General features: G+C 37.7%; 2 protein-coding genes across 3 annotated transcripts; one reads left to right on the top strand and one right to left on the bottom strand.

Annotated features, from left to right (window-relative positions):
- The first annotated feature begins 494 nt into the window (after positions 1 to 494).
- Positions 495 to 13,437, top strand: bbs4 (Bardet-Biedl syndrome 4). The gene is made up of 15 exons (XM_055193058.2): positions 495 to 598; positions 864 to 915; positions 2,206 to 2,285; positions 2,437 to 2,500; positions 2,836 to 2,947; positions 3,197 to 3,269; positions 3,468 to 3,521; positions 3,629 to 3,756; positions 9,626 to 9,680; positions 11,888 to 11,956; positions 12,047 to 12,199; positions 12,278 to 12,519; positions 12,593 to 12,737; positions 12,851 to 13,058; positions 13,134 to 13,437. The coding sequence occupies exons 1-15, from the start codon at positions 575 to 577 to the stop codon at positions 13,268 to 13,270; spliced, it is 1,596 nt and encodes a 531-aa protein (XP_055049033.2). The 5' UTR covers positions 495 to 574; the 3' UTR covers positions 13,271 to 13,437.
- Positions 13,438 to 13,768: 331 nt separating this feature from the next.
- adpgk (ADP-dependent glucokinase) lies at positions 13,769 to 21,920 on the bottom strand. 2 transcript variants are annotated; one of them, XM_055192723.2, is made up of 8 exons: positions 21,671 to 21,920; positions 20,734 to 20,986; positions 20,386 to 20,611; positions 18,483 to 18,545; positions 18,258 to 18,378; positions 17,615 to 17,811; positions 16,656 to 16,754; positions 13,769 to 16,500 (listed from the first exon to the last, which is right to left on the bottom strand). In XM_055192723.2, the coding sequence occupies exons 2-8, from the start codon at positions 20,964 to 20,966 to the stop codon at positions 15,943 to 15,945; spliced, it is 1,497 nt and encodes a 498-aa protein (XP_055048698.2). In that variant the 5' UTR covers positions 20,967 to 20,986; positions 21,671 to 21,920; the 3' UTR covers positions 13,769 to 15,942. The 2 variants fall into 2 exon arrangements, with proteins under 2 accessions (XP_055048698.2, XP_055048699.2); XM_055192724.2 differs by having other exon boundaries at positions 13,769 to 16,497; positions 21,671 to 21,919.
- Between the last annotated feature and the right edge of the window lie 4,108 nt (positions 21,921 to 26,028).

Genomic DNA, 26,028 nt, shown 5'->3' with positions numbered 1-26,028 from the left:
GTTAATAACAGTCCATATCCAATTTAAAAGTAGACAATTGCATCCTATAATAGCTTTTTAGCCCATTTAAACTAATGATTATATTTAAGTTTCCTATCAAATTTAATCAAGTGCAATAATCAGGTGATATGAAAAGTGTCACTATGTGTCTAGATTATATTTTGTTATTTAACATATTTTTTTATCTGGAAACATAATTTTTGTTTATCTGGAAAAAACTTTGTTTAAAATAAACTTGTCGTCAATCAAATTTACTTTCTGTTGTAATAATCTGCATGCAGGTACACCTCACGTCACGTCTTAAAGTATGAAATTACAGTTATGCCCGTAAGCAGTGACAACAGATTCGACTTCATGACGTCAAATTCCCGCGAGAGCGATGCGAAATTAGACTTTTCCGTATGACTTCTCGACTCGTTCGCGCGGTATCTCGACGTCATCCACTTCTCGTTTTATGCAGCGGCTATTATGAGCTGCAGTGGTTGTTTACAGTTGGAAAAAATTTAGTCACGTGGCCACAGTGGTTGCCCTGGTGACGGACGCGTCCGCCGGAAGTGTGAAGAAGAGGCGAGCGATGGCGGACGATACGATAAAAACAGTAAGAAACGATGTTTATATTATTAAAAGAGAAAGTATGTGAAATGTCATACTAGGATATGAACAATCTAAGAAGTAGATATGAAGAAGGGTATGAATAAATGCACGTGACTTAATATGCTACGTGCATATAAGTATGTGACAGACATCGCCTTGAAAATGCTTATGTTACTGTCTGTTGTTTATATCGTTATTGTGCATAATATACTGTATATGCATTTTCAAATAAGGTATTTTTGCATGAATAATTCCTTTTGTTTTTCCAGGATGTACAGATGCCTGTGGCCACAGATGTCAAAAAACCCCGTCCAAAAAAAGGTCAGAATCACGAGAACTAAAAGAGAAATTTAAAATAGATGTGTATATGTATTTAAATAAATGTAGAGACAGATAGCCACAAGCAGAACATGTTTACAGTAATGTTCGAGTTTTGGACCCCATTGTCTGTATATGTTTATCCTGTGGATGGCGCTGTTTGGTTTGATTTTCCTTTAGGTCCCTATGTGTGAAGAGGATTATGGCTCAGAGGAAACACTCAGTCCAGGAATAGAAAGGATTGAGATGAGATTTTGCCTAGGGGTTTATAAGCATAAAGGAAAAGATGCTTTGTGTTGCAGTGGAGGTTTTTGTTTCGGGGCCCTCTGGATTTGGGGACGAGATTTTTGAGCGGCCCCCCACTGCGATGAGAGACTTCAGGGGATTTACTGCAAACCAGTCTGCCCTCTATACCCGGAATAGAAGATGTGTTCATCCCTGATTTCCAGCACTGCCTTTGATATTTGCATTTTTTATGATTAGACGGGATAATGTCTTACACAAGATGAAAGTACTATTTGTCCAAACTCATCTTAATTTCGGTTTAATTTACTTCATCTTTAGCTTTTAAAAGGAAAATGAAAAGTTTCTGAAATGAAATTATGCTAACAGGGGTCCCAGAAGGTGTTTGGGCACTGAAGCCACACTTGAAAATGCATAAAAAATATTTGCATTATATAACAAATACTAAAGCAATAGGCTTTTATTTAAAAGAAAGATTGCACATTAAATAGGTTTGTTAGGTTTAAAATGCATAACAGTGTTAAAAGAAAGAGCAAAGTATTTGAACTACGGTTGCACCGATACAAAATATTTGTGCCGATACCAATAATCGATAACTCAGACTGACATCTGCCAATACTTTAATATGTTGTAAAATCTGACATTATTGTTACCCAATACAAAATAACCATGAGTTCTGATGCGCCCCTTTTAATTGTCAGGATATAATCTGCCCTAATCATAGTCTGTTTTTAAACAATCAGCCGATGTCTGATAGTGGGGAATATGTGTTTTTATCTGCCGATACTGATTATAGGCCGATACATCGGTGCATCCCTTTATTACTGCCAAATATTAGTAAATCATGTATAGTTCATTTAACAAACCTGGCTCAGAAAAGTAAAGTCAGTTAGAATATATTGAGCATTATTTGTTTGCATATGCCACTTGATTTTATGACATGCAAATGACATCTTTTAATTGTGCCTCTGATGTCCAGACACTTTTCATGGCCATTGTATGTTGTTGTGTTCATATTAACATGTACGGTATGTTTTGCTCGGCCTGTAGCTCCTGAACTTCCCATCCTAGAGAGAAGAAACTGGCTCATCCATCTGCATTATATCCGCAAAGATTATGAGACCTGCAAGGTAAAACACACACATAGCTATTTGAGAAGAGATGTGCTGGTTCTTTTATAAGTCAAACTTATGATTTCAGTCAGTATCAGAGGTTTAATTTTTTATTTTTATTTGTTGGTTGGACATTTATGATGTTAATTTGTGTTTCTTTTGATCTCAGGCCATTATTAAAGAACAACTGCATGAAACTCGAGGCATGTGTGAATACGCTGTGTATGTGCAAGGTAGTGAAACTTTATTTTTCACTCATTGTAATGCAGGATACTTTTGCAGTATGTATACTGTGCATAGATATATTGTAAGTATGCATGAATGCGACAATTGTCAACATTTCCTATTAAGAGCACATTTTATGAAGTACTAAATCCCACAATGCAGTTTGCTTTGATCCACCACATATAACAGCAGCCACGATTTTCCCACTATTTTAAAGCAATAGTACACAGTATACCCTATCTTACTGTAAGCAGTATGCTAATGTCCTATTCCAGATCCAGAAGTATCCTGTGTGTCCAAGTTTAAGCCGGATAAATAACTCGAGGTGTGTGTGTTTGTTTAGCTCTGATCATGCGGTTAGAAGGGAAGATCCAGGAGTCTCTGGAGTTGTTTCAAAGCTGTGCCATCCTGAATCCTAAAAGCTCGGACAACCTCAAGCAAGTGGCACGATCCCTGTGAGCAGAAAATCCAAACACGCACAGCTAGTGATGCACCAATAGACAATTTTTGTAGCGATACGATATTCGATTGCTTATTCAATAGTTTTGCTTTCTTCTTCTTGTTTTAAATATTTATGGTGTAAAATCCGACATTCTGTGGCATTGCTATTTACACCAGTTTATCCGGTTAATCTAAATGTCAATATATAAAGAAAAATGTTATGAATGCTATGATGTGAATGCTGTTGTTTGCATCGTGTAAAGTTTTCTTTTAGGGAAACACAAAGCAGCTATACAGGTTTATAACGAAGCAGGCCGTCTCAATCAGCAGGATTGGGTAAATGCACATCTACTGATCTGAGATCAGTCTCATATGTGATATTACTGTGACAGATTCATATGCTTAAAGAAACAGTTAATCAAAAAATAAACATTCTGTCATCATTCACTTGATATATTTAAGAATGACACAATGTTTGATTTTTAATATATGCTTGTGAAATATTAAGTTGATGTTTCAATATTTTACCTGCAGGAGATCAATCACAATCTGGGTGTTTGTTACATCTACATCAAAGACTTCAAGAGTGTGAGTTCAGTTTGTATTTAACCAAAGCTGATATAGACTTTATTTATGTAAGCTGGTATATATATGATTGACATTTCATCTCTTGATGTTCTTCTGTGTGTCTAAAGGCAGAAGAACGGTTAAACTTGGCATTACAGCTAAACAAGCACGACATGACCTTCGTGATGCTGGGTAAAATCCATCTGATGCAGGGCAACAAAGAGAAAGCCATTGAAGTCTACAAGAGCGCTGTGGAGTACGTCTCAATACACACCGTACACTTTTACCACTTTATCTTTCCATAAAAGTAGGGGAGCGGGGCATAAACTTACGCTTTTTGGCTTTGGCTCTATCATTTAAAATATATTTAAGTTAGATTATATTTTTTTTTACACAGTCAACACACACATTTCTGCTACAAATGAACACTTAAAGTTTGTTTATGGGCCCTACCGTTATCATACAATTATATCGAAAGTGACAGGAGTGCAAACGTTACACCATAGGTGGGGTTCATTGTAACAAATAGAGAGTTTGTTGTAAAAACCTGCTAAATTTAGTTTAAACACAAATAATCCAATCAAATTCTGTCTATATACTAAAGGTGAATATTGTTGATATATCTGCCTATAATAGATAGATAGCCACACATTCATCCATCCATAATCCTTCATCTAATCATCCGTCTGTTATGCATCAATGCATAGAAATATATTTTTTGAAAGGGCTGCACAATTAAGACAAAAAAAATCATAATTGTGAGTAGTAGGGCTGTCACGATTATGGTTTTGGCTGACGGTCATTTGCCTAATAAATTGCGGCGGTTATGATGATTAATTGCCTGTTTCGGGACTTTTACGATTATTATACGATTAATTGACTGTTTTAGCACTTTTGCGGTTATTGTGATGATTAATTGTCTGTTTAAGGACTTTTGCAATTATTATGATGATTAATTGCCTGTTTTAGGACTTTTGCGATTATTATACCGATTAATTGACTGTTTTAGCACTTTTGCGATTATTGTGATGATGACTAATTGTCTGTTTTAGGACTTTTGCGATTATTATGATGATTAATTGCCTGTTTTAGGACTTTTGCGATTATTATGGTGATTAATTGACTGTTTTAGGACTTTGCGATTATTATGACGATTAATTGTCTGTTTTGTGACTTTTGCGATTATTATGACGATTAATTGCCTGTTTTGTGACTTTTGCGATTATTATGGCAATTAATTGCCTGTTTTGTGCCTTTTGCGATTATTATGGCGATTAATTGCCTGTTTTGTGACTTTTGCGATTATTATGACGATTAATTGGCTGTTTTGGGACTTTTGTGATTATTATGACGATTAATTGGCTGTTTTGGGACTTCTGCGATTACTGTTTTGGGACTTTTGCGATTATTATGACTAGGCCTGTCGCGATAAACGATAAATCGATTAATCGCATGGTAAATAAAATGAGCTCGATCATTTTTTTTAGGCCGCGATAATTCACATTTGCATGCTTGTTTGTTTTCCTTGTCTCTCTCTCTCTACCAAAGAGACTAGATGACCGCTCCGTGCAACGAGTGACAAGGAGTGAACCCTCGTCAGTCATTTGTCAGTCGCATGATCTGTGTGGGGAGGGGGGACTCCTGGCATAGCCTATCACAGTAGGTGTACTGAGGAGGATGAGCGCCGCGTGAGGAGTGTAGCAGGAGAAAACACTAGTTGAGACGAGAGTTGGAGAAAATGATGGATTTACTAGAGGCTGTTTACACTTGTCATTAACATGCGTTTTCATCGATCGGATCACAATGTTTTACGTCTTTTCTGACTTTTCTGACACAAGGTGAACAGTGCTATTTTTAGCCTTTCATTGATAAACTAAAGCGGGTGATCTCTGCAGTTTCATTTTGCAAGCGTGTGAAAGTTGCGCGATCTTATTTCATCAATTGTGCTGAAAATTCAGAGAAAGCTCTAACATATACATGTAGAAAATACTGTGCAGGTGTAAACGTGATATGTCTCTCTCGTCCACTTATACCACGTGTAAACAGCCAAGTTTCAAAACCAAACGCTACAGCTGCAGTGTGGGAGTACTTTGGATTTAAACCTAATGACCGAGGTGAACAACTAAACCTGAACGAGCCGTTATGTCGCATTTGTTGTAAAAACGTAGCACTTAAAAGTGGCAACACGACAAACATGCATATGCACCTAAAACGCAATCATCCTGTTATTTTGTTCATTTCTTGTGGATATTTAAAATGTCTTCCAGTTCCAGTATTACGTATTGTTTAGAAATAAAAGTTTATAGATCTTTGAAAAGGTGTATCTGCATTATTATAATGGTCCCGGAGCATCAATGTTATTGTCTATCGCGATAAATTCTGAGGCAATTTATCGTCTAGCAAAATTTGTTATTGTGACAGGCCTAATTATGACGATTAATTTGCTGTTTTGGGACTTTTGCGATGATTATGACGATTAATTGGCTGTTTTGGGACTTTTACGATTATTATGACGATTAATTGCCTGTTTTGGGACTTTTGCGATTATTATGACGATTAATTGCCTGTTTTGGGACTTTTGCGATTATTATTATGATGATTAATTGCCTGTTTTATTGCTTTGATATTTAATTCTCATACATTTTTTGTTTGTTCATGAAATAATTTTCACACATTGTTGTGAATCTTTTGCAAGGTTTATCTGGCAGTAAGTTTTAATACACACTGCACATATTTAAAAGTAATCTGATACTGTCTGATATACAGGCGCTGCAGCTCCTTGCTTTGATATTTAATTCTCATACATTTTTTGTTTGTTCATGAAATAATTTTCACACATTGTTGTGATTATTTAAATTAAATCTTTTGCAAGGTTTATCTGGCAGTAAGTTTTAATACACACTGCACATATTTAAAAGTAATCTGATACTGTCTGATATACAGGCGCTGCAGCTCCCCCTTGTGTTTTTAGGGAGATGTGCAATCATTGCGGTGATCTGAAATCATCGCAGTGAGGTCAAACAATCGCAATGAGATGATTATTTAATAATTTTGACCGCCCTAATTGTGAGTTTTTTCCCCTGATATTGTATTAACAGTTATTATTATGATGAATAGTATTTACATTTACTTCCATGTCTCCAAAACACTCTTGGTTCAATATCTTTATGAAAACACATCAAAACTTTTCACAAATTCACAGGAGATCTTCTGATGGTAATAAAAAGACCAAAAGCACAGATTGCTCGGGCCCTGTAGAAATATGTAAAGTAGGCGGGTTACAATTAACCCCGCGTTAGTTTGTGCCCCGCTCACCCCTACATTTATAATGTAAGATTTTTTAACCAGATCTGTCAAAAAGTTATTCATTATCATTTTAAATCATCTGAGCATGTTATTTCAGAGAAACAGATCTAATCTCTGTGATGCTGTTGTTCATCAAAAAGGTTTCAAGTTGCTGAATACTAAAGAGGTATTGATATGTAAATGTGGTCAATTAAAGATTAATGAGCTCTGGTAATGATTTCAGAATGACCTCTTTTTGGAGTTTAGTTTGAGTAAAGGGTTTTGAATTGTGACCATTAAGAGTTTGTCTGCATAATACATCAAACTCTTATTTCTTAAAATAAAAAGCTGAAACGCTACCAGAAAGTAACTCAAAAGTTTTTAAAGTTTTGTTTGTATTGCTTCAGTCACGTATGACTTGAAGACTTCAAACGCACTTTATTTTGCTCCCACCAGACTTCTGAAGTCTTTTCTTACCCAGAATGCATTGCAGCAGAGAGAGCATCTCTTTTTCACACGATGTCATGTTTAGCACACTGTGAGTAAAGATGTATCTAACACAAGACAGAGTTTTGTTTCCAGAGACAAACTTTAGATGCCTGGAGACGCTCTCAGCGTGTCGCTCTGTATGCCACGGCACAGATAAGACGCCCAAGGAAGCGAAGCATGCTGGGATCAGTGAAGCGCTCACAGCTGTAATTAATCACATTTACTGTCTCACTGTGACCAGACGAACTCCTCGCTCCATTCTTTTGTTCTCTCTACCTTGTCGTTTTCATTTCTCTTTGTTGTTTTCTTTCAGGTCCTCTCAGACGCCAGTGCTCGTTCCTCAAACTGAAGTGATGATATGGATTGTGTGTGTTTTTCTTAAAGGGCCAGTTCACACGAAATGAGAATTTTGATTGTTTGAAGAGCTCAGATGCAAAACCCTCTAAGTGCGTTAAGACTCTTAATGGATTCTGTCAACAAACCGGTATTTCTGAGTGGATTAAGTGAATTTGAAGTAAACATGTAATACGTCTCATTCAGTTAATATCATTATCTTATTTTTGACGGAGGTGCATCTGAGCTCCTCATGTACTCATCCTGTCATTTTCAATCCGTGTGATTTTGTTCCTTCATGAAACACAAAAGGACTAAAAAAACAATCCCATTTAAATCTTTCCGCATGCATTTAATGAATATGCACCAAGATAGATCAAACATATTTTACACCAAGAAGAAACACACACAGTTGAGTTATAGTAAATAATATACTGACACTTTATAATGTATACTAATAATAATATACTCCGCTTTGTGATGGGATTGGATAGTGCCCCATTTATAAATCAAAAAAGCTCATCCATCCATCAAAAACTAATCCATATGATTATTAAATGTCTTCTGAAGTGAAGCAATGGATTAGTTTTTGATGAATGGATGAGCATAAAAGGATTACTCCACTTTCATAGAAAAATTACGATAATTTACTCGCATGTCATCCAAGATGTTGATGTCTTTCTTTCCTCAGTCAAAAATTATGTTGTTGTTTTTTTTAAGGGAAAACGTTCAAGGATTTTTCTCCATAAAGTGGACTCAACCGCTCTAGGTGATCCCACTCGAGGTATAAGGGTCTTATCTAGCAAAAAAAAATTCATTTTTGCCAAAATAATTTAAAGTATGTATTTTAAACCACAACTTGTCGTCTTCCACTAGCTGTGTAATCCCTAGTTTTAAGTTTAAATATAAAACGCATACTTGCCGACTGTTTTAAAAAATAATCTGATACATAGACATTAGTATCAGTCTACATACAACAACGTCTGAATGCTCCTCTTTCTCCACACTTGTAAACACTGGAACTTTGCATACGTCACATGTGACCTTTCCACGTGATTACGTAATACGCAAGGTCACGCTGGTACATCACAAGGCTACTGCAAGACAATAAGTTGTGGTTTAAAGTACTTTTTAATGAAAATGACAATTTGAAGCTCTAAATTATCAGATTGTTTATGAAAGTGGAGTAATCCTTTAAAAATGGGGCACTATCCAATGCCATTATAAAGCTGAAAAAAGTCAGAATATTTAATAAAACTCATTATTTGTGTAGCATGTCTTAAAAAGTCCCACAGGTTTGAAATGACATTAAGGTGAATTACGACAGAAATCTCATTCAGTGTTGAATTATTGATTCAAAGTGACTTTACTTTCAACAAATGGGAACGTTAAAGGAATCACTAATCTTCTTTTCTCAGTGGGAACGGCAGGATTTGATGACTCTTGATTACAGCTGTTGACTTTTAATGTACCCGGAGAGCAGGAATAACTCCAAAAACTTTACTTACACATACACACTCAGTATTGTGCATCTGTGGTTCAGATATCAGAGAACTGAGGGAGTGTATATGTGTGTATATGTGTGAAAGAGATGCGCTCATTACCGCAAGCCACCCGCTGTGTAGATGAATAAGTAACGCACACAGTATAAGACGAAGCAGTGAAGAGAGAAACTTTCAGGACCTGCAGCGGAGTGAGAGCATCTTCAACCTGTGATGTCTTACAGTCGGCATGAATTAATAACACACATATACACATCACACACAGATAATGAAGTTTAGATCGGAGGAAAACAGGGATTCTTATCAAAATGAGAGTTTGATTAAGAGTTTGATGTATTATGGACATCCTTGGCTAACATTATACGTGGATCTCAGAGAAAATCAAATGCTTTTGTTATGAATGTGTGTGTGTGTGACGATGAGAGATCCTCTCTGAGTCTGATGAGACTTTAGATTTAGTCAGCTTCCTTACAAGAAAATTGAGATTTGAACTATAACTTGTATTTATCGTTTCAGATTTTCTCCTGAGAATACCGAGTTGTTGACCACACTGGGGCTGCTTTACCTGCAGGTGTGTAAAATGTGACTTTCATGAATTTCTAGTTAGTTGTAAGTTTGATAAAAGGACTGCTGTTCTGTTATCATACACAGCTTCCTTCTTAAAGTCCACCTGTAGTCGATCATTTTATCACTTAAAGCACATCTTTGAGCATCATAATAGCTCATAAATAACAGGTTTTCTTGTGACAGTAATTTCTTCATGCTTTAAAACAGCTTAAATGTAACTCTACACCCTTGCCTCATTTAGTATACGCAGAACGTGTATAATATGAATATGCAAATTAGTCCCCGCCTCTAGTTAATCACACAACTCAGAAAATATATATGAATATGAAATTAGTCCCCACCTCTACTCAATCGCACAACTCAGATAATGTATATGAATATGCAAATTAGTCCCCGCCTCTACTCAATCTCACAGCAAAGACAATATATATGAATATGAAATTAGTCCCCGCCTCTACTCAATCACACAGCAAAGACAATATATATGAATATGAAATTAGCCTCCGCTTCTACTCAATCGCACAGCTTGAACAATAAATATGAATATGCAAATTAGTCCCCGCCTCTTCTCAATCGACCAGCTCAAACACTAGATATGAATATGCAAATTAGTCCCCGTCTCTTCTCAATCGCACAGGTCAGATAATGTATATGAATATGCAAATTAGTCCCCGCCTCTACTCAATCCCACAGCAAAGACAATATATATGAATATGAAATTAGTCCCCGCCTCTACTCAATCGCACAGCAAAGACAATATATATGAATATGAAATTAGTCCCCGCCTCTACTCAATCGCACAGCAAAGACAATATATATGAATATGAAATTAGTCCCCGCCTCTACTCAATCGCACAGCAAAGACAATATATATGAATATGAAATTAGTCTCCGCTTCTACTCAATCGCACAGCTTGAACAATAAATATGAATATGCAAATTAGTCCCCGCCTCTTCTCAATCGACCAGCTCAAACACTAGATATGAATATGCAAATTATTCCCCGCCTCTACTCAATCGGACAGCAAAGACAATATATATGAATATGAAATTAGTCCCCGCCTCTACTCAATCGCACAGCAAAGACAATATATATGAATATGAAATTAGTCCCCGCCTCTACTCAATCGTACAGCAAAGACAATATATATGAATATGAAATTAGTCTCCGCTTCTACTCAATCGCACAGCTTGAACAATAAATATGAATATGCAAATTAGTCCCCGCCTCTTCTCAATCGACCAGCTCAACTTTAGATATGAATATGCAAATTATTCCCCGTCTCTTCTCAATCGCAGAGTTTAAGCCACAGTTACACTAGACTTTAAGCATGTGAGCATTTGTCGGACGTTGCTGCGGGTAATGCTTCGTCAGATAGCGTCTACTTCAAAATGCAAAATATATATGTTAGCAGCCAATGTTAATCGTTAATGATTTGGGACAAATATGATGTTATTTAAAGGGGACATATCATGAAAATCTGACTTTTTCCATGTTTAAGTGCTATATTTGTGTCCCCAGTGCTTCTATCAACCTAGAAAATGTGAAAAAGATCAACCCAGTAACTTAGTTTTGGTAAACCATTCTCTGCAAGCATGTGAAAAAATAGCTCATTGAAATTTGGCTCCTATTGTGATATCAGAATAGGATAATACCGCCTCCTTTATCTGCACTATCCTGCAACTTCCTGAGTCGTAGCTGGGCGCCGCGAACAGGCGCCACCTGTCGGCGCCGGTGTGCGTATAATCATAGAAAACAATCGCTCAGCTACTACCACAGATATGAATATGCAAGTTAGCCCCGCCTCCCCTCAACGACAACAGTTTCGACCATAGATATAAATGTACATAGATGCTACATTCAGCAATTTAGAACACATAACTGATTGTTTCCTAACGTGTGAGCATCACAGAAGTAGTCTTATTGAGTCTGTGCGGCATGCCGGCATCCATACCTAATATCAATGGCCCAGACTGTTCAACTGTGATGATGTGATTGGGGATTTCAAACAGTGGTCTTTGGAAAACTCAAATTTCATTGTGCTAAATAATGAATTTGCACATGGTTTGCATATTAAAAATGCACATAAACAACAATAAAAACTTGATTATTCTTGAATCAATGCAAGTAAAGACAACGTAAGCACAGTGCTAATGTAAGTGTTTCTAAATATAACTTACGTTTTAAAGACTTCTGTGTGTCTGTTTTAGCTCGGCAAATATCAGAAAGCCTTTGAGCACCTCGGGAAAGCTCTGACATACGACCCCAGTAACTTCAAGGTTGGATACTGTAAAAAAAAAATTCAAACTCTAAAGCTTAATTTGCACAATTGAGTGTCGGTAAGATTGAGAGAGCGTTTTTGTTCGCAGGCCATCCTCGCAGCCGGGAGTATGATGCAGACGCATGGAGATTATGACGTGGCCATGAATAAATATCGTGTGGCGGCACACGCGGTCCCAGAGAGCCCACCGCTCTGGAATAACATCGGGATGTGCTTCTTCGGCAAAAAGAAATACGTCGCTGTGAGTCATAAAACATCATTAAAGATTGGCTTTTTCATGTTTCAGTGTCATATACATCCCTCTCTCTCTCTTTCATAGGCCATCAGCTGTCTGAAGAGGGCAAACTATCTCTCTCCTTTCGACTGGAAGATCCTGTATAATCTGGGTTTGGTTCATCTGACCATGCAGCAGTACGCATCAGCGTTTCACTTCCTGAGCGCAGCTATCAACCTGCGGCCTCGCATGAGCGAGCTCTATATGCTACTGGCAGTTGCTCTGACCAACCTGGATGATGCCGACAACGCCAGACGGTCCTACGAGCAGGCGGTTCAGATAGATGAGTATGTTGCTTGACGCCCAATTATCTGTGCTTGTATCTGCAAACGTACAATGAGTGAATCTCATCATTGACAGCTCAAACCCGCTGGTGAGTCTGAACTTCGCCGTGTTCCTCTATAATCAAGCTGATAAGAAAGAAGCACTCTTGCAGTACCAAGAGATGGAGAGGAAAGTCATCGCACAGGTCGAAAATAACAGCAGTGTCGAATTTGACCCGGAGGTATTCTCACACAGAACCTTGTTTGGAGGGGTATTGCTATTCAGCTAATTATACTGTAGGGCTGGACGTCTCACACTGAATTAACGGAGATCTCTTTTATTTTTAATACACAGCTGGTTGAAACGGCTCAGAAGTTGGGGACGGCTCTACAGGCCGGAGAGAACCTGTACTGGAGCAAACCTGCTAAAGACAGCAAGACCAGTCAACGATCCTCATCCAGCAAACCCAGCAGCTCCCAGCAACCCCTGGGTACCAACCAGGCCCTGGGTCAGGCCATGTCTTCAGCCGCAGGATATGGCAAGAGCATGCAGATGATGGCAGGTAGAGAACCAGATGTTTTTTTTACATTCACACATTAAACAAGGTTCACTTGAAAAACTCGGTTTTCACATCCAGAGCCTGAGCTGGGTGTGGACAGCGCCTCCTCTCCCCCCAAAGATCATCCTGGAGACCCTGAGGGTGATGTGGAGGAGACCCCTGAACCAGCCAGAGTCAAAGAGAAGAAGAGCAAACGTAAAGCAGCAGCTGAATAAAGCTGTTAGTGTAGTACCTGTAGATTTATATCAAGCGTAAGATTTATGATGTGTATTTATAACTTATTCATGTACAGAGTTGCAAGTACCGTTGACAATCACAGATGTGTTATATAGGGACTTTTTTACATATTAGATGGTTGTTAATAAAAACGTTATTAAAAACATTAATGTAAAAGGGTATTATTACTAGAGACAGACCGATAAAGGATTTTGAAGGCCGATACCGATACAAATGTTTGTTGGTTTTAAAATCCGATATTCCGATATATCGGCCAATTTTTTTTAATCGGCAACACTGATGACAAGGTTGAAGGCTGTTTCGTCCGGGTTTTTTTTTATTCATTTATCGGCCATTACGAATGCCGATACCGATAGTTTGGAAAATGCCTAATATCGGCCTGCCAATATATCGGTTGGGCTCTAATTATTACACAATTATGTTTTTTTTAACATTATTGCACGTTAATATAAAGAAAAACACTAACAGTGCCATAATTGGATCAACAGAAATATTTTATTGATATAAAAATATTCCATACTCAAGTTAAACATTTCTAGTCTTAACATTATGATTAAAGATCTTTGTTTTAACCCAGTAACAGTTAAAGACTTTGCATAATCACTACAGTATAACTCTAGTGTTGAACATGAATATATGAACATACAGCTATACTTCCCAAACCAAAATAATGAACAGGAAAACATTCACAACTGCACCAAATCTCGCTCTTTTGATGACCACGTTAGGTCATGGCATCACACTTTATAATACCGTTCAATTGAAATCCTGATTCTAAACACAGAGATTCAAGACTTTTTGTTAAAGTGTGGGGTGAAAGTTCAAGGTCTCAAAGTCTTGTTTGTTGGTCGTGTTTAGGAACTACGAACAGTGCATTGTGTGGAGTGTTACAGAAATACAGTACAAAATAAGACCGATATTAATGTTATTCTTGATTAAGACTTTTCTGCTGATGATCTGAAGACATCATTTAACTAATTAGAAATTAAAATTAGAGATGCACCGATATGACATTTTTCCACCAATACCAATTATTCAGACTGATATCTGCCGATACAGATAGTTTGGTTGTATTAACTAAATTCTGAAAATGACAATTTTATTTATTTATATAATGCCATTAATATTTAACATTAAACTAGTGCATATTCCTGTTCTCTTTTGATTGACAGGATATACCGGCCGATAGTGTATCGGTACCGATTATTGACCGATATATCGGTGCATCTCTAATTAAAATGTGAATCAAAATAATTATTGCATTTGAAGAAACTGACTTATTCTTGAATGAAAAGATTATGTATGACATGCTTAAAATCCACTCTATTAAGACTTATGTGAATTCGGGATGATTAAAAAGTAAAAGAGCCAAAATATAGTCTAAAAACAACTTTCAAGTGTAAGTACAAACAGTCACCATACACCAGCAGTCCAACATAAAGAAATATATATAAGAGATTTAAAATGTACATGTGATGCTGGTACTTCAGTACACAAACTACAGCTATATCAACACCCACACCTTTAAAACGTATTAAAAAGAGAAGTATAATTCATGATAGTGTGCATTACGTGATGTCACAATACGTGTAGGTGAGCTATCCAATGAGATCATCTTTAAGATAACTATTAACTAGAAATGTTCCAGGTTCAATACAAGTTTAATTTTGACTTATAAACCAAATTTCATACACGTTCACAGCTTAATGTGATCTAACGAGTCTTTTTAACAAACAGGTCATGTGTTAACAAGTCTTTGTTTCTACAGATTAGACAACTCACACCGTATGGCTCAGGTATTTAATTTATATTGAACCTGAAACATGTCTTTCATAACATGACACAAGATAACAAGGTTAAACCTCACACATTTACTCAACGTTACTACACAAATAAACCTCCATCACCACTGGATAAACCTGAAGTGTATCAGTTAAGACAAATAACTCATTAACTTTTGTGTATCAAATAAAGGAGTGGTTTGGGTGTGACTAATCTCAGGACTGTGGGTAAGTATTTGTACTTTGGAGATAATATTTAAGACTAAAGGCTTCAAGTCTTTCACGTCTCTTTCTCAATAGCAGCCATATTTACGGAGTGTAATCTCATGTCATCAAATGTTAAAATGAATTAAAGTTGTCATCATTCACTCTTATGATACTTGAACCCAAATAATTTCCGTGAAACAAAAAGGTTAAAAACTGGGAATGGATGTTGTCCAGTCAAATAAAGCACCACCTGATTCCTACTTTCTTGTTACCAGTATGGACCAAAATAATTTCCTTAATTTCCTTTTTTTTACTAAAATTAGATCTATGAACTTATTTTATGGTGCTTTTATGAAAAAAAAAACACTGGACATTTTGCAATATAAATCCTTTTGTGTTTCACTAAAGAAATAAAATATGCCTTTAAAAAAACAGCCATGGCTGGCTTACGTGGTTGCGTTCAGCACAGTCTTTCACAATAAGAGAAAAGTCATGACAACAAAGTCTCTTGGATGAGAGAGAGGCGTTGTTCCTGAAACTCTTTGAAAACATTCCCTCTTATTTTCACCTGCTATTGAAGTCCATTTGCTCCAGTCAAGATGAAGATCTCAGCAAAGTAAGTTTCTTCAAAAAGATCTGAGCACGACCTCAGACGTCTACTCCTAATGTTCAGATGTGACCTCGGAAAACAGAAGCCCTTCTGCTGATATGGCGTCTCCCAATCCCACGGTCCTTAGCGGCTGTTTGCACACCAGGACTGGCGTAAGATGGAAGGACACGTTCCCTCTGCGCCACACCGTAACCGGGTTCATCACATCGACCGTTAGACTTTCTCTGGGTTCTGTGAACGAACTGTAGAAGTTCAAAGGAGCTTTGAGGGCCACCTTAGTAACATCCACCGTCTGCAAACCGCACGCTTGACTGCTGGCCACGCGGGCGCCGGCGGCCACCGCCGAAACCTGATTCCCCCAGTGGCCGTCGACCGTAGCCAGGATGTGATACGCCAGCGTGTGGAAGTGGATCCTGGTCAGATCGGACTCAGATTCTGGGTCTGCACGACCGTGTTGCTCCAGTACCCACAGGAGGATGTCACTGACGCGGCCAACATCAGGGATGCCGTCCCAGGAAGCGAGATCGGCGTGTGGACCTCCTCCGGACTGGGTCAAAAACAGCAGCTCCTGTTCGTTTAAACCGACGGAGCTCACAATAGGCATGACCTGCTAACAGAAGAGGGACAAAATAAACTGAATGTTACGTTAAACATGAAATACATTGCACAGTATAGCAATATACAGCATCTTATAATAATGACAAAGGAACGTTATCTGGGTATCTGGGGACTATACTTTAGTATCTGTTAAACCTACACATTTACCTCCTGTAGGATTCGGTTCATATAGTCTTTGTCCGTCATACTGGCCAGCTCCAGATGGATGGGCACCTCATTGTTGACATCTGAGATCACATCCACTGCCTGGACATGAACATCTCAAAATAAATAAAGTGATACTTACAGAAACACTTGAGATCTAATATACATAAGCAAATGGTAGATTTATTAAACAAGTCACCAACAAACCGAAAAAAAAAAACTTAATTTGTAGATCTGTATATTTAGATTAACACCATAACCCATGACACCCTGCGTTTACACTGATGGCGCAAATACGCGCGGCAATGAAATGGCGCAAATACGCGCGGCAATGAAATGGCGCAAATACGCGCGGCAATGAAATGGCGCAAATACGCGCGGCAATGAAATGGCGCAAATACGCGCGGCAATGAAATGGCGCAAATACGCGCGGCAATGAAATGGCGCAAATACGCGCGGCAATGAAATGGCGCAAATACTCTTGAGTTAACTCAAAATGTTCAAGCGTCAAACTATGTGCGAATAGTTTATTCACAATTTATTCGCTTCATTCGTGTCTTGTGTAAACGCATAGTAACAGTGGTAAAATCCAAGATTTAGACTTTAACAGTCTAACCTAAAATAGCATCATGAACATTAAATATAAGATGATGTGTCGTATTTGCACGTGCTTGTGACGCAAATTCATGTGCCTATGACGCAAATTCACGCGTCATGAGTGTTCAAGCGTCCAACTACACGCAAATAGCACAATTTATTCGCTTCAGTCATGTCTGGTGTGAACGCATAGTAACAGTGGTAAAATCCAAAATTTACACTTTGACAGCCTAACCTAAAATAGCATCCGGCACATTTAATATAAAATGTGTTGTCACTGATGTGTGAACATTGGCTATTATACAACAGCTTTACAATCATTTTAAAGCATATCAATATTAAGAAATTGGTTCTGGTTTTAGAACCTCTTTCAGTCGGTTTTCCCAGAGGTCCCGACCCATTCCTTCCATCATATGCAAGCCGGACAGAACCACCAGGTCTGGATTAAACTCCTCCAGACTGGCTATGAATGTCTCCAGAGCGCTCATCCTTCCATTAGACACATCGTGAGATAGGATGAAGCGGTTCGCTTGAGGAGCTCGCGACGTACCCCACTGCTCACCTGTAGGGGGCGAAAAGTGGCAAAAAACAAAAACAGATTGTTAATAATTAGCTCTGCTTCGCAACCAAGCGTGACACCATACTGTCTACATAAGTCTTTTTAGTGTCAAAGGAAATGGACTTTACTAAACACATCCTTTTACTAAGCTTATCACAAAAATCCTGAGACTTCCTTCTTTAGGGGCAGTTCACATTTCATGTCTAAAACCGCTTTCCTCTTTCTTTTCAACAAAATAACGTACTTGTGCACCCAAAAGACGCGAAATGTGAACCGCCCCTCATAAACAATACTAGCATCATTAGAATTAAGAGGAAAACTGAAGCAGTGCATTTTAGAAAGAGGTATGATGTTGCTACCAATCTTTCAGTATAATAATGCATTGGGAGTGCATGTATACCCCAACACAATGACCTGGTTTGTGTTATTACAGGATGGGCGTCTCTCACCTGACTTGTACTCCAGGATGAGGTGGTACTCGTCCGTCTCCTGTAGAGATTCTGGTGGGACCACAATCTGCTCATCCAGCATTTCATGAAGTTTTGGCCCTACAGGACCACACAACAGGACCTAAGGGACGACAACCAATGGCATTTGAGCTCAGGGTGGAAACACTTGGGCACTTTAATTCAGATGCTTGTACGCATCAATGCATCTGTGTCTGGTGTACTCACCACTAGCTGAGGGTTTGATGCCAGTTTCTGTCCAATAAGAGCAGCGTTCCCACCTACATAAACCTGTATGAAAGAACCAGTTAGTTATAGCAAAACAATGCAAATCTCAGAGGACTGCTTTTATTAAATTCACACGATCAATTACAACTGTAATCTGCAGCAAGTGTTTTGTAATGAGACGTGTCTAACTAACAACAAATCACTTTAATATTCATTAACATCACGTACGAAATCAAAAATGCTTTAACCACAACAAATGACCGAGTCTCGTTCTGAACGCACCGCTGTACTTAATAATTACTGTTGATTATGCAGAATTAAATTTGACACGAAAACTCAATTCCCTCCTGGATCCTCAGCAGCATTCCAATTAAATCTGTCGGATCTCGAGGGCCGAACCCTTCTCAGACACGAGTCAAAATTAAACTGAATTGTTCTGATATTACAGATTACGTACAGCTTTCATGTCCTCAAACTTCACACCTCTAAACATTTGATATCTGCTCTGAATTTAAAAAAACAAAACTCAACAGGGTTGCCAAGTCCATAGTTTTCCAACAAAATTGGGATACTTTAAAACGTTTGTTGCAAGAGGAATTTTGTTTGTCAGGTGTCCAACTTAAAGACTAGCAACGGCAATGCAATGCGATCTATTTTTTTAAATGAAAGCTTGCCTACTTCCAGCGACACGAGCGACAGTGGTCATTGGTGACAGGAAGTGGGCGTGTCCATTTATGCGAGAAAGTTGAGAAACGTTCAAATTTGATGATGCTTTCCGTGGCGACTACCAATGGGAGTGAAGCAGTGGAGTTCACGTCATTCATCAACTTTTCTCAACTTTGTCACGTCGCTGGACACGCCCACTTTCTGTCACCAACGGTCAATAGATGATGGTTGTTTTACAACAGCTTCAAATACGGCTCAACCAATCAGGATATAAAGTTTAATTATATTTATTTTAGGTACGGAACGGAAGTGATATATTGTGAGTATTGGTGTTTGGGTTGCAGTCTCGGGCCAATTTTTGATTGGCCATTGGGCTGGTTGTATTATGCAGACTTGGCAACCTTCGCAAAAAAATTTCAACTATTTATCCAGATGGAGCGACAGTTTCTCGCCAAGCAATGCAAACGTATTAATAGCTAGTAACCACACGAGCGACAGTGTCCGTTGGCGACAGGAAGTGGGCATGTCCAGTTATGTGACAACGTTGAGAAACATTCAACTTTGATGATGCTTTCGGGAGAGACTACCAATGGAAGTGAAGCAGTGGAGTTCACGTCATTCATCTTTTGCTGAACTTTTTTCAACTTTGTTGTGTCTCTGGACACGCCCACATTCTGTCGCAAGTGTTTTACATCAGCTTCCAATACGGCTCAACCAATCAGAATAAACAGTTTTATTACATGTGTTTTAGGTACGGTACAGAAGTGATATATTTTGAGTTTTGGTGTATGGGTTGTGGTCATTGGGCCAATTTTTTATTGGCCATTGGGCTGGTTGTATTATGCAGACCAGTGGCGGCCGGTGACTTCTTTTTTTGAGGGCACACGATGCGAAGTTCGCCTTAACATGTATGTAGCTTGTCATGTGTGTGGTTCGTAATTTCAAAATATGTGTTCTGCGCTTTGGCAGATGGAGCGACAGTTTCTCGCCAAGCAATGCAAACATATTAATAGCTAGTAACCACAATAATAACCCATGCCGTTTAGTGGCACAGACCTTTAATAGTAACTCCCTTGAGTGCTGAGGTTTACTATCACCGCAGCATTTGTTAATTCTGTAATGGATCCAAGACTCTTGCAATGCACTGATCAAACATTCAAGTCTTTATTATACGACCATATCTTCCAGAAGTGAACCTACTGAAAACCTTGATAAGATCCACCACTATATCATAAACCTGAGCACCAGGATATTCTGCAGCCGCCCGTGCGATCCTTTGAAAAACCTCCTTATCTGAGAAGAACCGCTCTGCTGCTGCGCCTTTTTCCATGTAGTGGATGAAGGCCTCTTTCAGGTCCTCTTTGCCGTGCAGAACCTCGTGGTCATTGCCGGAACCCGGTTCTAAAGCTAAAGCTTGGAGTAGACCCACTCCAGACACCACAACATCTACACAAGCATTAACCCTACAAATAAAGGTGTTGAACATAACAAGCTGTTATTGCCCAGACCTGCGGGCACACGTTCTCACATGCGCTGTGTGAACCAAACATATTTGTTTTATGACTCAAGATTTTAAGAAACTTACCCAACAGCCACTTTGCCCCAGCGGCGGGCAGGAGCTGTGATCAGGATCTGCCAGGCGCGCGAGATGGCTTCCTCCAAGGTTGGTGGGCGGACTTCGGACCCGCCACTCGGCTGCATCAGTGGCAGGGATTCCCTGAGGTAGTTCAGCACCTGGGTCGGTAGTTCTGGGTCATTTTGGTACAGATACCCCATCCCCAACGCCAATAACGCCACCACAACGGCGCTCTTCCACATGACTTCAATGCACACACCACCTGTAATACACACACATATTTAAACATTGCTGGGTTTACAATAATAATATCTTGGAGTACATGAAGCAAATTTGGTAATACCATGGTGTGTATCAAGGTACTATGGTATAATCATATTATATTGAAGGATCTGTTATATTAACATGGCCAAGCCTTATATATATATATATAGATGTTTACGTTTTATATCCATCACATTCAGTCCAAATAAAGACTATTAGCACGTAGCTTAAAGTTACAGGAAGTAGATCCACCAATAATACCTAAGCATGTCTAAGCTATTAATAATCCTAACTTCAGCTGTAAATAACGTGTGCACGGATCTCTCTTACACGATCACATCTCTGATCTGCTATGAAAGGTTAACTAGTTTAAAAGATGCTAACTATGTAACTTAAACACATAATGGTGCTAACACAGCCCATTTTTGCTCATGCATGGGCTTAAAATGTACACGATTACTAAAATAACAAAGCTGACTGTGAACTTGATAGATATCTGAATTGTTTAAAGATATATTTTAATTCCAATTATATTGAAGATCATTTAGAGACATATTAATGTACAATCAATGGGCTAACACGAGGTAGCTAAGTTATATAGCAAATAAAGCATCAGTTTACTAAACAACTCCAAATGATCCTTATCCAGACACTGGTAGATTAAAATCACAAATGCACTAACCTGACAGATGCTTAGCGCAGAGACGTACAGTGTGTGTGTGTTAGTGTATGGGTTAAAGTTGACTTGTCACCCTTGTTGGTTAAAGAACGGTTCCTTTGTAAGTGATTAGCCGCTCCACTCTCTCTACATCCCAACTAGTACGTAAATATTCAATCAATGCATCTAATATAGAATAGCTCATTTCACTGAATCTATGTTATATCGGTTGTGATTATATTTACCAATGTATGGAATGTTTATTTTTTTAATCCTTGATGTTTATGAATAGTTTTATCGACTCGCTAGCATCAAAGCTAAATGTAACGGAAGCGAGCGCTGGTAGCCAATAAGAAGCTTCACCGCGCGCGAGTGACGTAAGCGGAAGATATTAGAGAGTGGATGTTCTGATCCGCAGTGAAAATGTCTTTGTCCGGCGCCACGTCTGAATGAAAGTTCAGGAAGTTTTTGTATGAAAGGCCACACAAAAGACTGAATAGATTTATATAAAGACGCATCAGTGCGAATAAAAGTAATACTTGATATAAACAATTTTACATTTTTAGTATTTTCATAAAACGTCCAAGAATATTGAAAGATGGGCACCTAAAATATTTTTAACTGTTATTTAAAGTGGTAATTCTAATCAATATGAGTTAATTATTTAAGGAACAATAAAAGATTAAATAAATAGATGTGTTGTGTCATTTGATTTAGATCTCAGCATTAACTTAGCTCTATGTGCCAAATCTTAGTTTGTTTCAAGCAATTAACCCTCCTGCATTCTAATGAAACATTTGTCAATAGGCAATTACAAGCTGAGCATGAAAGTTTTTTCCAATTTCCAAATATTTTTATTGTGAACCCCAGAGACACAAACTCATTTGCCTGCTATGGATTTTGGATGCGTGTCTGGCAGTGCAGCAGTTTGTGAAATGAAGCAACAACAACTAACAGCATTACATTTTAATTCAGACTGTGCTTCTGCATTTCTTAACAAATAACAAACATGTGTAAACATGACACGTAGGTATTATTCTGACTATGTGAGCAAAGTAAAGAATCATAATAAGCTTAATTGTCTAAAGTCTGTTTACACATTGGGCATGTCTTATAACATGGCTGGCTGTTCTGTTGCTCAGCGGTCTGGAAATGTATTTTTTATTGTATTACAATGCACTTATTATTGTATAACAAATAATCATATTTTAACATAATAGTAGTAGCACGGTTTTGCCATTTGATTCATCCTAGTACTTTGTACAGGTAGATTCTGACATCGGCCAGCAGGTGGCGGTAATGACGCTTCATTTACTCTGACTGGAACTCAACATAAATATTCATAGTAATAAATAAAAAAGTGCATCAATAAATAGTAGGTGAACGTTTATATAATAACCATATCCTTTAACAGTTTATAGTAAATTATACAGTTTTAATAATTCACAATATAAAAGAAACGTGTACAACATTCACAGAGGTAACCATAACAACGCCAGTCCGACTTTCAGTCAACGTCACATCGACAATAAAGGTAATGTATTTTCAATATAATTTTATTTGGTTAGATTTACATATCGCAATGTATCAAAATATCACAAGTAGTATATAAAACAAGGTGTTTTTGTTTACCAGGTCAACGTGAAAAGAAAAATAACTTTCTGGTCGTAATGTTAATAATTTAAAAGTTCAGGTTATTCCAAAGGAAAGCAAATATTTCTCGTCATAAAATTTCATTAAATTGTATTTTTTTAATGAATGAAAACATACAGATTATATATGTAAAGTTTCACAAATAAAATAGCCTACCATAACAGAAAGATAAGTACGATAAAAAATAAAAATCAAATGAATAAATTAAATTGTAACTTTTGTAACAACTTTCCTGTGACGTCACCAATCCTCTATGCAACCACCTGCCATAAACCGTTCACCTTTCTATCTAACTAACCAGTTAGTGATGAATATATCATTATAATCGACACATATTTAATATTTTACTGAGAAACGTCACATTATGCTAGAAAAAAATGGGCTGCGGACACCCTGACTGACCCCTTTGAAAGATGTGTAACCTGCACACTGATGGGGAAAAATATCTGTCAGGAGTTTCCTTTGGGAAATGAATTTAAAAGGCACTTAACTGTGATACAGATGAGAGAAAACTGCCATCAGTCTTTTATACATTTCTAGCACAAATTGCCGTCGCATATAAAATTTAAATTTTCCAGAAACTCTTATCCAAAGTGACTTAAAGTGCATTCAAGCTAATATTTAACATATTTCACTGTTTAAATCCAAGATTTCGCCCCCTAAAATTATAGCAAAAAAGAAGTTCATCTGATGTTATATTGTATGAATTAACAAATAGTTAACAAACATGTTAAGGGAAAAACTTTATGATAAACATCAAAGACAAATACTTTTTTAAGATATCAAATAAATCTTTGGTATCCCCAGAGTACATATGTAAAGTTTTAGCTTAAAATATCACATAGATAATTTATTATAGCGTTAAAATTGCCAATTTGTAGGTGTGAGCAAAAATGTGCACTTTTGTGTGTCCTTTAAAATGCAAATGAGCTGATCTCTGCACTAAATGGCAGTGCTGTGGTTGGATAGTGCAGATTAAGGGGCGGTATTATCCCCTTCTGACATCACAAGGGGAGCCACATGTCAATGAGCTATTTTTTCACACGCTTGCAGAGAATGGTTTACCAAAATTAAGTTACTGGATTGATCTTTAGCACATTTTCTAGTTTTATAGAAGCACTGGGGACCCAATTATAGCACTTAAACATGAAAAAAGTCAGATTTATATGATAAACTTTGTTATTTTCCAGGTTTTAAGGTATAACAGTGGTCCTGCTCCGCCATAAAGAATAATCAAAGTTAAAATGGGAGACTCATGAAGTGCATAAAAGTGTAAACATTCAAATCTCTGAGAACTTAAAACATCTTGAATTTTGCCGTATAAATGTTCCTGTCTCTACTTTGATCACTGTATTCTTGAAATGTTCCTCTCTAATAGTCTAGTTTCAGCTCAGTTTTCTCCGAGGGTTGAAAGCTGTCGCAGGATGCCTTTGATACGAGCCCAAAAAAAGATTGTGGGGGAACGAGTGAGGATTTCCACCTAATTTAACTAAGGGCAGATTAAAGGTATATCAAAGAGACTGGACCAGGCCTGGTGAAAACGATTACCAAGAGGAAATGGATGGCTTAACCCGATTTCATACAGAAGTCGTCATACAGGAGTGTGAGATACACACACACACACACTATGCTGTCTCAGCATGAAGGCATTAATAATTCAACATTGGCTAGATGTCTTGGCCCCCGATTCTGAACACTGAATCCACTCAAATATTCATTAATTTGACTCTTAAAGACTCTTTCAATAGCAACCAGCAAACACAAATATAATGAATCTTTAAAGTCTTTATTCAATCACACTCATGTTTCTCTAACTAAAACATCTGAAGAATATGTGAGTCGCTGTTTTATGTAATGACATAATCAATAATCTATCTATCTACTGTATTACATAATAAAAATATCATTTTATTTAAACATTTTCTTATATCATAACATAATCACATAATCATAACCAAATCACAAATCAGGGACGTGTTAATGTCAGATGAGTATTAATATCGCTGTAAACTTTTCTTTGTGTGTGATGAGAGAGAGAAAGAGAGTTTGTGTGGATCATTAGTGCTTGTGTCTGCCCGTGTCCTCATTGATCTGTGTGTTAGTTACATATCAAAGTGTGACAGGGACCTGAGCTTTATTACAGGAGTTGTAATGAAGACACATATCGGCACCTCTGTCACAGTAAGGTATGTGTGTGCGCGCGCGTGTGAGTGTGTGTGTGATACAGTAAGACAACGTGTGACAAATTGCAACTTTTCGAGGTGGGAAGGAAGTGTGACACATAGCAACAAGTCACTGTTAGATGTCGACACGTGTGCGATTATGTATGTGTGGCATTATAGTAGGTTGCCGAGCAAAAATCTATTTATAACTGAAAGTAGTTAAAACTAATCTTTTAAAAGCCACAATATATTTAAAATACATAAATGTTTAATGCTATCAATTATCATTTCTCTTTATATTTTCTGCCATTTGTGTCTGATTTAAGGTTGTTATTGATTTCAGTTGTTATTGATTTAGTTGTTTAGTTTTTAAACTGAAACAAGCGACTTCCTGGTAGTTCAGTATTTTAATTTCTTGCTCTTCAACAACTATTTAAGCATGCATCTTTGTCTGTGCATTTGCATGAAAGTCTGTCTGTGAACGTGCATGCATCTCTGTCTGTGTGTGCATCTCTAACTCCGTATGTGCATGCATTTCGATCAGTTTATTAGCATGCATCTGTGTCT

Source organism: Misgurnus anguillicaudatus, chromosome 6 (assembly GCF_027580225.2).
Source record: "Misgurnus anguillicaudatus chromosome 6, ASM2758022v2, whole genome shotgun sequence".
Lineage (NCBI taxonomy): Eukaryota > Metazoa > Chordata > Actinopteri > Cypriniformes > Cobitidae > Misgurnus > Misgurnus anguillicaudatus.
The sequence above is the reverse complement of the archived record's forward strand: the minus strand, read 5'-3'. Positions and strand labels throughout refer to the sequence as shown.